Source organism: Euleptes europaea, chromosome 7 (assembly GCF_029931775.1).
Source record: "Euleptes europaea isolate rEulEur1 chromosome 7, rEulEur1.hap1, whole genome shotgun sequence".
NCBI lineage: Eukaryota > Metazoa > Chordata > Lepidosauria > Squamata > Sphaerodactylidae > Euleptes > Euleptes europaea.
In genome coordinates, this window is record NC_079318.1 from 56,981,426 (window position 1) to 56,993,448 (window position 12,023).

General features: G+C 43.0%; 1 protein-coding gene across 1 annotated transcript in view; it reads right to left on the reverse strand.

Moving 5' to 3' along the window:
* Positions 1-1,065: 1,065 nt before the first annotated feature.
* The window catches only part of THADA (THADA armadillo repeat containing), a 172,489-nt gene continuing 161,531 nt past the window's right edge, over positions 1,066-12,023 (reverse strand). Inside the window, exons 36-37 of the mRNA XM_056853380.1 lie at positions 7,386-7,549; positions 1,066-1,419 (exon numbers count right to left, since the gene is read on the reverse strand). Of these exons, the coding sequence (XP_056709358.1) occupies positions 1,066-1,419; positions 7,386-7,549 (518 nt within the window). The remainder of the gene's footprint in view (positions 1,420-7,385; positions 7,550-12,023) is intronic.

Sequence of the window (12,023 nt, forward strand, 5' to 3'; positions counted from 1 at the left end):
CAATGCAGTCTGCTTAATATCAGAAATATATGGCAGTATATGACACGCGTAATATAAAAATAATAAACAGCAAGGTGCATGGTGTGTGTAAAGTGCCATCAAGTCACAGCCAACTTATAGTGACCCCAAGAAGGGGCTTTCAAGGCAAGTGATTAAGCAGAGGTGGTTTGCCATTGCCTTCCTCTGCACAGCCTTCCTTAGTGGTCTCTCTTCCAACAAGGTACATTACCATACTGAAAATCTTTGAGCCCTTGCACTCTGCTTCATTTCTGAAGGAGATTTCTAACATACCACTCCTATGGAAGTAAGTTTTATACAACAGCCTTATTTTGCCAGGGAAACCTTTATGATAATATAGTCCTGAATTGTTTCAGCGATGCTAGGTAAAGATTATAAAGGTAACTTGCATTACTTACATTAGAGCAGCAAAGCACATATGTCCATTATTTTAAAGAACTGTGACCATGATTGGTAACATTTTATTTTGGACAATGTGATTTTGAGTCAATTGTAACATAATTTTTTTTGTGGTAGTATTTTCTTTTCAAATTACCTCACCTGAAAGGATAAAGGGGGGAAATACCAGTGTCACAAATAACAAATTTCTGTATGCATCCAGGCTCAGTTAGGTAAGGACATTAAAACTATTTTTATTTAAGACCTTTTAAAAGTAACACAATTCAAGTCATTTGCTTGTTCATGGATCCTGATAAAAAAGGAATAGGTACAAAAAGGAATATGAACAGGAAGAACAACTTGTGGAGTTGTTAAAATCAGAAGATCAGAACAGCAGATGGCCAGCACCTGGACCATGGAAAGAAACAGTTCAGTAGTTTTACTCTCTACAGTGGCTACAGTAAAGCTTTGCATGGCCCTGACTGAAAAATGAATGAATCCATTCATAGAAGAAACATTCTTCCTAAGGAAGTCAAATGAAACCTGAATGGATTCAAGTAGGAAAATGTGTCTAACATGTATTGTCACAGTTCCTCAGACGTTTATGACATCAGAATGCACCAATCTTTTGCACACATAATTAAACTGGAGCCACCCCTGATCACACTGTCAGTAGTCGCCTTCCGCAAGCCTTTCCTGTTTCTTGCAAGCTTGATTTCCAGCACCAAGTAAGGTTAGAACCTTAAGGCAAATTGATATCCTCTCCTTTTGAATAACTAACTTGGTGAACTCTACAGACCGTGAAAATTCTGGAACTGGGGGCATTTCTTTAAGAAGCTGGGTCACAAGCCGGGCTTGATCAGATGCTGATCTTGTCAACTGCTGGAGTTTTTCCTGATCACATGGACTGACATGACTCACTGGTATGAGCAGAAGGAGCTGTTCGCCGAGCTGCCTTGCATGGGTTATTTTCTCAGCCCAAAAATTTGCTTGTCCCTTGTCAAACAGACAGTCGTTTTCCACCTTAATAAAAGCAGAAAAAATGTTTGTGTTAACAAAACACTACTTTCTGTGTGGCAAGGATTACTTCTGGAGTAATGTGGAGCAAATAGAGGATAAGTGAATCATGCTTTGATTATACAGATAACTTTTTTGAGTGGGAAGAACAATGAACAAGACACATATGCCATTTCATGAAGAACATACACACAGCAACACAACAGATACAGTGCAAGATACAGTGCAATAGTGATAGTAACCATGGTGATGACTCCAGCTTTAATGTATTTAAAAATAATTAGTAAAACATGGAGAGCGTATTAGAGGTATATGGTTTCTGGATCTGGAAGGTTTTGTGGACCTACATGAAAACCATATGACCATAGTCAATGTCTTCTAAATGCTGGATACTAAGGAAAAATGACAAGGGAGAACTGTTACCTTTATGTGCTACTTGAAAGGCATGTGGCTGGCTGCTGGTGACAATAATTCTGGGCTAGAGGGACGTGCAGGGCTACTCTTAGGTTTCCAATATGTGTACATGAACAAAACAAATTATGAACTCACATTATTGGTTTTGATTTGGCCTGCACACCCAATGCTAAAATTCTTATTTAATTTTTTCTGCACACATAGTGGAAGGGATGATGTGATCACCAATCTGATATGCAGCTAACAAAAAATACAGATGATGCCAGGAGCAACAGTAATACAGAGATGCCCCACTGACATCCATAAATTATGTTGAAATAGATTAGTGCAGGGATTCCCAATATGGTGCCCGCCAACGCCTTTCCTGGTGCCTCCCAAGTGTTTTTAGAAAGTGGGTGAGGCCAGATGGGCTCCTGCCCAGTAGGGATTCTGATTGCCCATTTGAGACCTGATTGCCTGTAAAGATCAAAATAACATTTCAGCAACAACTGCAACTACAGTGTTCGTTTTATTCTCTCTCTCTCTCTCTGACCCTTCCTTCCCAGTGTATTTTTAAAATTTACCCCTCTTATCCCCTGCATTTGGGCTTCCCAGGTGTAATTTAGTGATTGCGCCTATCACTCTGTGTCAGAATTCAAAATGTGCCCACAGGCTCGAAAAGGTTGGGGACCCCTGGACTAGTAGATGACCATGGCTAAAGCATATCATGCAGAGTTCTTTAGGTGTGCTAAAATTAGTTTTCTGTATTGTCATTTCCCACTCTTAAATTTAAAGAATGTAAGAGAAGTACATGCTATATTATCTTTAAATGTTACAAGTATTATTCCAATAAACTAATGTCTACAATTATATATGTTTGAATATAACATTTGAACTCATCATCAAATATTTTGGTCTAAGTATCTGTTACTGTTGGGACACAAAATTAGCATGGAGTATTACTTTTTGTTTGTTTAGTAAATGTAAGTAAATATAAACATGCTAAATTGGATCACACTCTATTTAGGACACTGGAAACCTTTCCAGAAAACTTTTGGATTCAAATTTTTCAAAAAAATCCACATCACTGGCGATGTATGTATGAAGAAAAACAACATAAGTAAAACAGAGAAAGCCACAAGATGCAGAGATGTAGCTTAGCAAATCACAGAAGAACACTCCTTGGATTCATGTTTCCAACTGTATAACCTTGAAGCATAAAAACTTTCTGGTTCTTTAAAAAGCAAACATTCCAAAGTTATATTCTAGGTTAATGTCAAAGGCATTAGATTATGAATAAAATCCCACATACATTGAATTTCAGAAAGCAGGCAGCCATGTGTGTTTTGCAGCAATAACAAGGGAAACAATGCTAACAGAAAAGAACCCTAACAGAAAATGTATTCTGTTAGTAATGTAAGGCTGCAATTCTGAGGGGGGCCCCCGCAAATCTCCACAGGAGCTGGTTTGACCCTGTGCCGGCATAGGTGCCACTTTATCATGGGATAAAGTGGCAAACATACTGGCGTGGGGACAAACACACCGGCATCCAGGAGCAACGGAGCTCCACCAACCCCCACCACCAGCGCGGCCAGTCTGGGAACTAAATTACAGAAGAGAACAGCTGCACTGCTGTGGGGTGCCTTTAGGCAGCTTCCACAGCCCTTTTGACCTGGGAATGGCACCTAGAGCGGTGGCAGGACTGCGCCATCTTTTTTGGTAGCACTGCCTCGCTTTTTTCAAGGGGGAATTTCCCCCCTTTTTCTTTATTTTTACTTCTTTAAATTCCCTTTTTTCCCCTCCAAGGTGGCCGGAAAGCCTCAGAGGAGGCTACCGGTTGATATTCCTCTTTAGGAATGGGCTGTAAATGAAGGCTGAAAATGCGAAACGGTATACAAAGATGTTTCTTCAAAGTTTTTGGTCCCTTTTCTATACATTACTCATATTTAAATCAATTTCTGTCCCTGGATATGGTGCAGACACATTAAATTCTTTTTTTTTCCCAAAGAAAAGAGTAGAAATCAAATGTACCCCATAATGTTAAGATATGCCTGCTTGAGATGTGCAAACTCAGCTTGCCTTGATATTCTTGTCTTTCAGTGTCATGTGTAATCAGCATAATTTAGTATCCCATGAAACGTTTGGAACGGATTTTTAGAAGATGAAAATTACAACAGTCAGCGAAACAGTAGTAGAACATCAAACAGAGATACTAACCCCTAAGCTTATGAAAAGTCTCATAGTACGTTTCAGGGTTTGTTTAACTATATCAGATGACACCTATTATTGCAAAGCTACCACAACTTTACTTCATAGTGTCAGTGGTATTTGTGGGCCTTTTTAAAACAAAGCTAACTCAAAAGGCAATATAAATGTTAACTTTAGATATTCAAACCAGCAGGCCATTACACAGTGGCCATTCACTTTGTGATCGAATACCGGGACCGAAGGAAACTGCATCAGCACTGGGGCTGGCATGGCACCTTTCCTATACTGACATAACGTTGTATTCAGGCAATCAGCATCATATATAACCATAGCCACACACAGCAGGTTCAATCTCCTGGCACCCAGTTCCCTGGGATAAGAATAAAACGCTTACCTGTAACCGCTGTTCACTGAGTGGTCTTCTGTGCAAGCAAACATGGGGCTGTGCGTGCACGCAGGCCTGCTGTGGAGGTTTTATTAGAAAGCTCTTCTCTTCTAGGGCTTTCTAAAACGCTCGGAGCACTCCCCCTCCCCTATAAGGCCAGCTTTTCCTATCCAAACCAGCACATGACCAGGGGAGGTGAAACGCACTTTCGCTCAGTTCTTTCTCACTGCCGTAGGGCCTAGTACCACGTCAGTTTCAAAAGTGGCCCACAGCTGGGAAAGGAGGGGGAGACGTGTGCCTGCACAAAAGACCACACAATGAACAACAGTTACAGGTAAGCCCAACCCCGTTTTCATCGCTGTGGCTTCTGTGCAGTCCCACATGGGAGAATAATAACCTTACTTGATGGAGTGGAGGAGGCTGTGGGCCGACTAGTGCAATGACAACTGCAACACTGCTCTTTCCACAGCTGCCTCGCTCCGGGAATTGATGTAGATTCAATAGTGCTTCACAAAGGTCAATGATGATGACCAGGTGGCGGTTTTGCAGACATCGGCGATGGAGACTTTGCTGAGTATGGCAGCAGAGGATGCTTGTGCCCTGGTGGAGTGCACTTTTACAGGAAAAGGGCAGGCATCCTGGACCTGGTGTATGCTTGTTTTATGGCAGATCCCACCCATCATGATATTGTCTGAAATGAAGGGACCCTTCCCTTGGGGCCAGAAAAGCACACAAATAAATGTTGATCTTAGCAAAATTCCTGTCTTCTTTTAAAGTAAAATAAGAGAGCCCTCCAGATGTCCAATGAATGGAGGGCAGTGGATGGGGAGGGCAAAATGTCTGGCAGGGTAATGTCCTGTGCAAGGTGAAAAGCTATCACCATCTTAGGGAGGAATTTCAGACTTGGCCTGAGGACCATCTTGCCAGTGTGGAATTTAATAAAAAGAGGGTCAGATCTTAGGTACCTGAGCTCGCTCATTCTGCAAGCCAACATTACGGCTACTAGGAAGGGCACCCTACAAGAAAAAGAAAAAGACAAACCACACATGGCTGTGGGCTCAAAAGGTTTTTGCCTTAACGCTGATAACGCTATGGTTAAGCTCCACTGAGGGATCAGTAGGGAATTGGGCAGATATAAATTATATAGCCCCTTAAGAAAACAGCCATAATGCTGGAAAAAAGGGAACCCCCGTCAACCCCACTATGGAAGGCCGACAAAGCCGTAGATGCACCTTGATAGAGGAAACGGATAACCCCCCATCCTTGAGCTCTAACAAATAACCAAAAACATCAGCAAGGTCTGCCGTTTGTGGCAGGATAACTGTTCCTTGGCCCATGAAACAAACTTTCTACACTTATGAGTATAAGAGGCACGGGTAGATACCTTATGTGCTGATGTCTGTACGTGCTCTACTCTGGCTGGCCGTGGTCTTCAAGACCTACTCTCCCAGTGGTCAGGTGAAGGGACCTGATGTTGTGGAAATGCACTGGGCCCTGGTGCAGGACATTCGGTTCCTAAGCAAATGGGATGTGAACTCCCCTTGAGAGTTCCCAAAGGGGGGCAAAACCACATCCGTCGAGGCCAAGATGGGGCAAACAGTATGCAGGCAGATTTGTCCAGTCGGAGTTTGGTTACAACCCTGGTCAGCATGGGGATGGGTGGGAAGGTATAAAATAGTTGGCCATGCCAGGTAAGCTGGAATGCACCTCCCATGGAGCGTTGGTCCAGTGCAGCAGAGAGCAGAACTGGTGGCATTTGGCATTGAACCGGGTAGCAAAAAGATCCAGTCAGGGTTTCTCAGAGGTGGAAGAGGACTTGATGACTGCTCAAGGAACAGAAAACAGCTTTTGCTGGAAATGCCTAGAAGGGTCAAATTGATGGAGAAACCAGTTTTGCAGAAGCCTTGTCCACAACCTGGCAAAAGGGACTACTGCTGTGGTGGACGCCATGTGTCTCCGTAACCTTTGTATGCTGAAGGCTGACTGGCATCTGATCATTTGGAAACCCCCTATCAGCTCCCATAAGGCCCTGATCCTATCCTCAGGCAGGAATGCCCTCCTGTGTACAGAGTCTAGGCTAGCCCCTATGAATGACATTGACTGGGCCAGAAGCAGTTTGGACTTCTCCATGCTGATCACAAAATCAAGCGAGGTTAGGGTGGATAGTGTCAAGGACACCAGGTGATGTAAGGAGGTTTCAGAGTGTGCCAAGAGAAGCCAGTCATCTAAGTATGGATACACAGTACAGGTGTGTTATTACCACAACTGCACACTTAGTGAAGACCCTAGGAGGAGTCAAGAGACCTAAATTAACTATAGAAAGGACCCAATTGTTTATAGTGGTGGCTCTCCATACATCAGTGAAGCGGGACGACCTGTCTAAAAAGTTTGGAGAGTCTGGACCAGAGAAAGTCTGTGAGCTCAGTCTTGGCTTTGCAAACTAACAGTAAGTAAACCATGGTATTGAATTATGTTCCAACTCAGCCGGTGACTGAATCTGCATGCTGAAAACTATTGCAGTGTTATATCTGAGTTAAGAAAAAGAGATTCCTGGTTAAAACATCACTTCTGCCATGAATTCAGTAGGTAACCCACTTTGTCTCAGTGCCAATTACAATATGAGGATAGCCATTTCTACCTTACAGAGTTGTTATAAGGATTAGAACAAGGTAATGGCCTGCCTTCTACAGTGCTGCTCAGCAAAGTCTGTTCAGCCTGAGGATCTTTCCTCCAACTTAAGTGGCTTTTCTGCCAGAGGAAATGGATTGTATGTGATGTGCTTCAAACACCTGAAAACCTTATATAAACTCTAAGAATGTGTACAAAATATCCAAATTTTGAAATATCATCTAAAAATGAAAAAAAAACCATGTTTTTAACATTTGATTTGTATTAACTCCATATGTTGAAAAGAAATCCTAAACCACTGATTATAGTGGGAATGAAGCATTCTAAGAGTAGACAAAACTGTAGCTAGTAAATTTACCAAGGTTCTGGTCCCGAAAACTTTCAAATCTTCTTTTCCTAGCAACCACTCTAGCAAGACTGGTATTCCAGCACTGGTCTGCTTCCACTTCTGTAACAGTTCACATAGTATGGAAAATGTTAAACCCAAGGCCATTGATGCATTTACGACACGGAAGTCAAGCTCTGCAGAAACAAAATAAAGATGCATGGTGAGACATGTGCTGGTAATTACATTCATACATATCAGGTATCAGATGTGGGATTCACAAACCACATTAACGAAAATAAATAAGGGGAGAGGGGTAGAAACATGTCAAGTTGCTCTGCAACTAATACATTTCACAGCAGTCAGAGAAGAACTGAGCAGAACACTGTACCAATGGATCATGTAACAAGGAAGGGGAAAATGCTAACCTCAAGGAGGGGCATGTGTGAGCATTTCTTAGAACATAAGAACATAAGAAAGGCCCTGCTGGATCAGACCAAGGTCCATCAAATCCAGCAGTCTGTTCACACAGTGGCCAACCAGGTGCCTCTAGGAAGCCACTAACAAGACGACTGCAGCAGCACCATCCTGCCTGTGTTCCACCGCACCCAAAATAATAGGCATGCTCCTCTGATACTAGAGAGAATAGGTATGCAGCATGACTAATATCCATTCTAACTAACAGCCATGAATACCCCTCTCCTCCATGAATATGTCCACTCCCCTCTTAAAGCCCTCCAAGCTGTTCTTGAAAGTTCTTGTTCTTGAAAGTTCTAGAATCTCCCAACATTTCCAAAATAATGAACTCATAGAACCATGAAGGCAAACCTCTATAAATCTGCATATTAAAAATTAATGAACAACAGACATGCATGGACTTAGTGGATGCCAAACTATGGCTTGGATTAAAAAAAAACTGTACAACTAGTTCTGCCTGCTGTCCTAGAACACACCCAACGTTCCTCTGTGGCATTGCAGGAGGTCACCAGGCATCAGTGGTGGGCAACATATTTTTCAAGAAGGCTTTTTCTAACACCACTGATCATCTAATTGTGGAACTGTCCATTAAGTTTTCCAGTAGGGTTGCTATGTGCCAGCTATAGGGCGGGAGATCTCCTGCACCCCAGTGGCATTTATCTGCTAGCACTCCAACAACCAGTGCGAAAAAGGAGGGGAAACACCACTGGTGACAGTGTGACGTTACTTCTGGGAAAACTCGGCCGTGAACTCATGCCTCTCTAGGCATTGCCAAAAATTCTATGGTAAAAGCAGAGATACCCCCACATGCCCCTTCCCTACCTGGTCTCCCACTGGTTGCCAGCCCTACTTCCAAGAAGCTCCAAAGTTTCCCCACAACACAATTTGAAAACTTCTGTTCTGCCACGTTCATAATATTTTTTCATTATACAGTTCTTAAACTTTTAACCTTAAATATGAAAATATGAATCAGTTCGGAAGAAAAAAAAGAACCACCACTGAATTCATGATCATAAGAACTGGGGAAAGATTTAACTTCTTAACTGCCTTCTTATATCTAATCCTTCAATGTAACTCTGCAAAAGGATTAACTGTAACTCTGCAAAAGGAAGGATCAGGATTGTTCCCTTCCCCTCCATTTCTTTTTAAAAATATTCTCATGATCGTAACAAGAGCTCCAACAATTGCAGAGAAGAAAGGGGCAAGAAATGGGCTATGATTAAGGCAATAGCTGTTTTCAAGGCTCATGTTCTGGCACTCAACATCTGTGTTGGGATATTTGCCTAAAAGAGTGTAAATGACACTTATTCCAGAGGGACTAATATTCTATCCCTAAATGTTTGTTTCCTGTTCAAGTCCTAGAGTTCAGGCCACTGATTAAAAACAACAACAGCTAATTGGTTCATAAAAATAAAACTTCAGCTACTAACTAACAGCCAATATGAAAACCTAGAAGCAGGTCAAAATTTAGTGATCTATAAAGGAGAAGTTTCAATTGGTCTGTACACAAAAGTAATGATGAAAAAAATCAATTTATCCGTTTCCAGAACTTAGGAAGTTCTAACATGCAAAAATGTCAGTCAGATGGAAGACAAATATTTTACTCAATCAAACCATTCAATTGGTTAAAATACAGGCATCTTTTGTTTCTGCAGTCAACAATTACAAGAGAACTTTTAAAGGAATGCATACCACACACTTTAAAAAAAGGTGGATAAAAAAAAAACCTCCCACGTATTTTAAGCTTCAGGAAGAACATTTTATAAAAGATAGGAACTACAGTGTTTTGAGTCTTCTCTGTTAATCCATTTAATGTAGAAAAGACCTCCCACACACACATTCATATACCACAGGACTTTTGATCATGCCATATGTAAACATTTCTCCTGGTAGATTATTATGTGCCTTTAAAATATACAACTCTGCTTTTTACCCCCAAGGAGAATTCTAAGAGCATACCAATCAGCTATTTTCAACTTTACCAAAGAGCCAGATATAAGCACTCAGAAACATAACATACAACCGCTGTTTTGAAAACAGGGATACAGTCTATGAGAACAAAGAAAATGTGCAGTTTTCTGCTTACTGATCTCTCCTCTTGCATAGTTTATATGAAGAATTGTTAAATAATAATTTAATCTCGGCACAAAGAGCAGTATTCACTCCAGAAGGACAGCGTGCATTTAATGAAACTACAGACAAACAAGGAGCTCAATGCAATAAAAATCTAGAATGGGTTAAAGAACAGCAGCATCGCTATCTATGAAACAATTGTTTATAGCTGCAATAGTACTTTCTCCAAACCAACAAGAAGAATATTAGGCGATTAGAATGTACTAAGCAAAACTATTTCCTACTGTTTTAAAAGCCAGATATTACTTTTGTTAGGTATGGGATGCAATCCAGAAATTAGTAAAGCTGATTTCCCCACACACACATCATACCCCGTCACTGCATCCATACAGGTACTTTAACAGCTCTGTCCTATGGTCAGCCACATGGATGTGCTGTTGACATTAGCACAGCTAGTCAGTATGTCTGCTGGGAAACATAGGAAGTAACAGAAGACAAAAATCCCAACCCTAAAGAGAACAGAGAACATAACAGCATTCAAGTCCATAGCACTAACTAACAACAATTATGGAGCAATGTGGTAAAGACATGCTCAGATCAGCCATGCCTGAAAGGAGATACACAACACGTGACACTGCCACATTACTGTGGCGTCACCATGCGCTGCCTGCCCACACATAAAAGAGAGTGATGCTAACCACAGTACTCTAACTGTATGAAGGACTCTGGCATGCCAGTAGAGCCTTATGACTATCACACATCTGGGATCTCTGTAGATGGGAGTTCAAAGCTCAATTTGCAAGCAGCTACCCTTTTGACAGCAAAGGAAGGATGGAGCGATCAACATATCCCCCCATCCATCTCCACAGCTCACTTGGGAGAGGAAGCCATCCCAGAGAAAGGAATAAATGCTCCTAGGAAAAGATGGCACATTTTTCAAGACAAAGGGAACAGACATGCTAGGACAAGCACCACAGGCACAACTACATATTCACAAAACTCATCCCTGTCTTCTCCCTAGTAGCTCACTGGGGGGAAAGCACGAACCTGGGAAGCATGAAGGGGGATTCAAGTTCCACTAAGTTCACATTTTTACAGCAGTAACCCTCTCAGCAGCAAAACAGAAGATGTAGGAAGGACTAGAACTCACGGCTCATGTACTGAAGAACATCCCCCAACCACACAGTGTACACACGGAGGGGGGAAACACATCACAAAACCTTTGGAATTCTGTTAATCCAGGTGATGCAAGGAACTACGCATACCAGCACTGGAAAGACTAGTGGAATAGTGCAGGTTTCAAATGCCTGAAGTCCCAAGTTTGAGACCTGCCTGTGGATATCTACCAGAGAGAAGTCCCAGGTACAAGCACATCTGAGATTTTAGTTCAAATGAGCTGATTATGCTAATTGGCTTTCTCGGATGACCGTATATACTCGCGTATAAGCCGAGTTTTTCAGCCCAAAAAAAGGGCTGAAAAAGCCGAACTTGGCTTATACGCGGGTCAATATGGTAGAGGGGGGAGGGAAGGGGGAGGAGGGAGGGGGAACTTGCTGCCGCCACCGCTGCCTTTCCCTGGCCGGGAGCGGCCTCCAGATGCCTCCTGCGGCTGCAGGGAGGCTGCGCCGCCGCCACCGCTGCCTTTCCCCGGCAGGGAGTAGCCTCCAGAAGCCTCCTGCGGCCTCCGCCGCCGCCCCCGCTGCTTTTCCCTGGCCGGGAGCGGCCTCCTGAAGCCTCCTGCAGCCACAGGGAGGCCGCGCCGCCGCCCCTGCCGGGCCCGCGCCGCTTCCCGCCGCCAGGAGCCCAGTCAGGTAAGCCTGCGGGGGGGAGGGAGGGGTTATAAGCCGACCCTCGGCTTATATGTGGGTGCCTAATTTTTCCCCATTTTTGGGGAGAAATTAGGCACCTCGGCTTATACACGGGTCGGCTTATACACGGGTATATACGGTACATCAGTTTCACACTGCACCTTCCCCACCAGCCAGGCCTCAGAGGATACAGGAGGGCGATTACCACGGCCTGCTGCTGATCATCCAAGTGGCCTCGTTCTCTGTCTCCCTTTATTTGTTTAAAACATTTCTATGCTGCCTTTCCTCCCAAATAGGGGACCCCCAAAGCAGC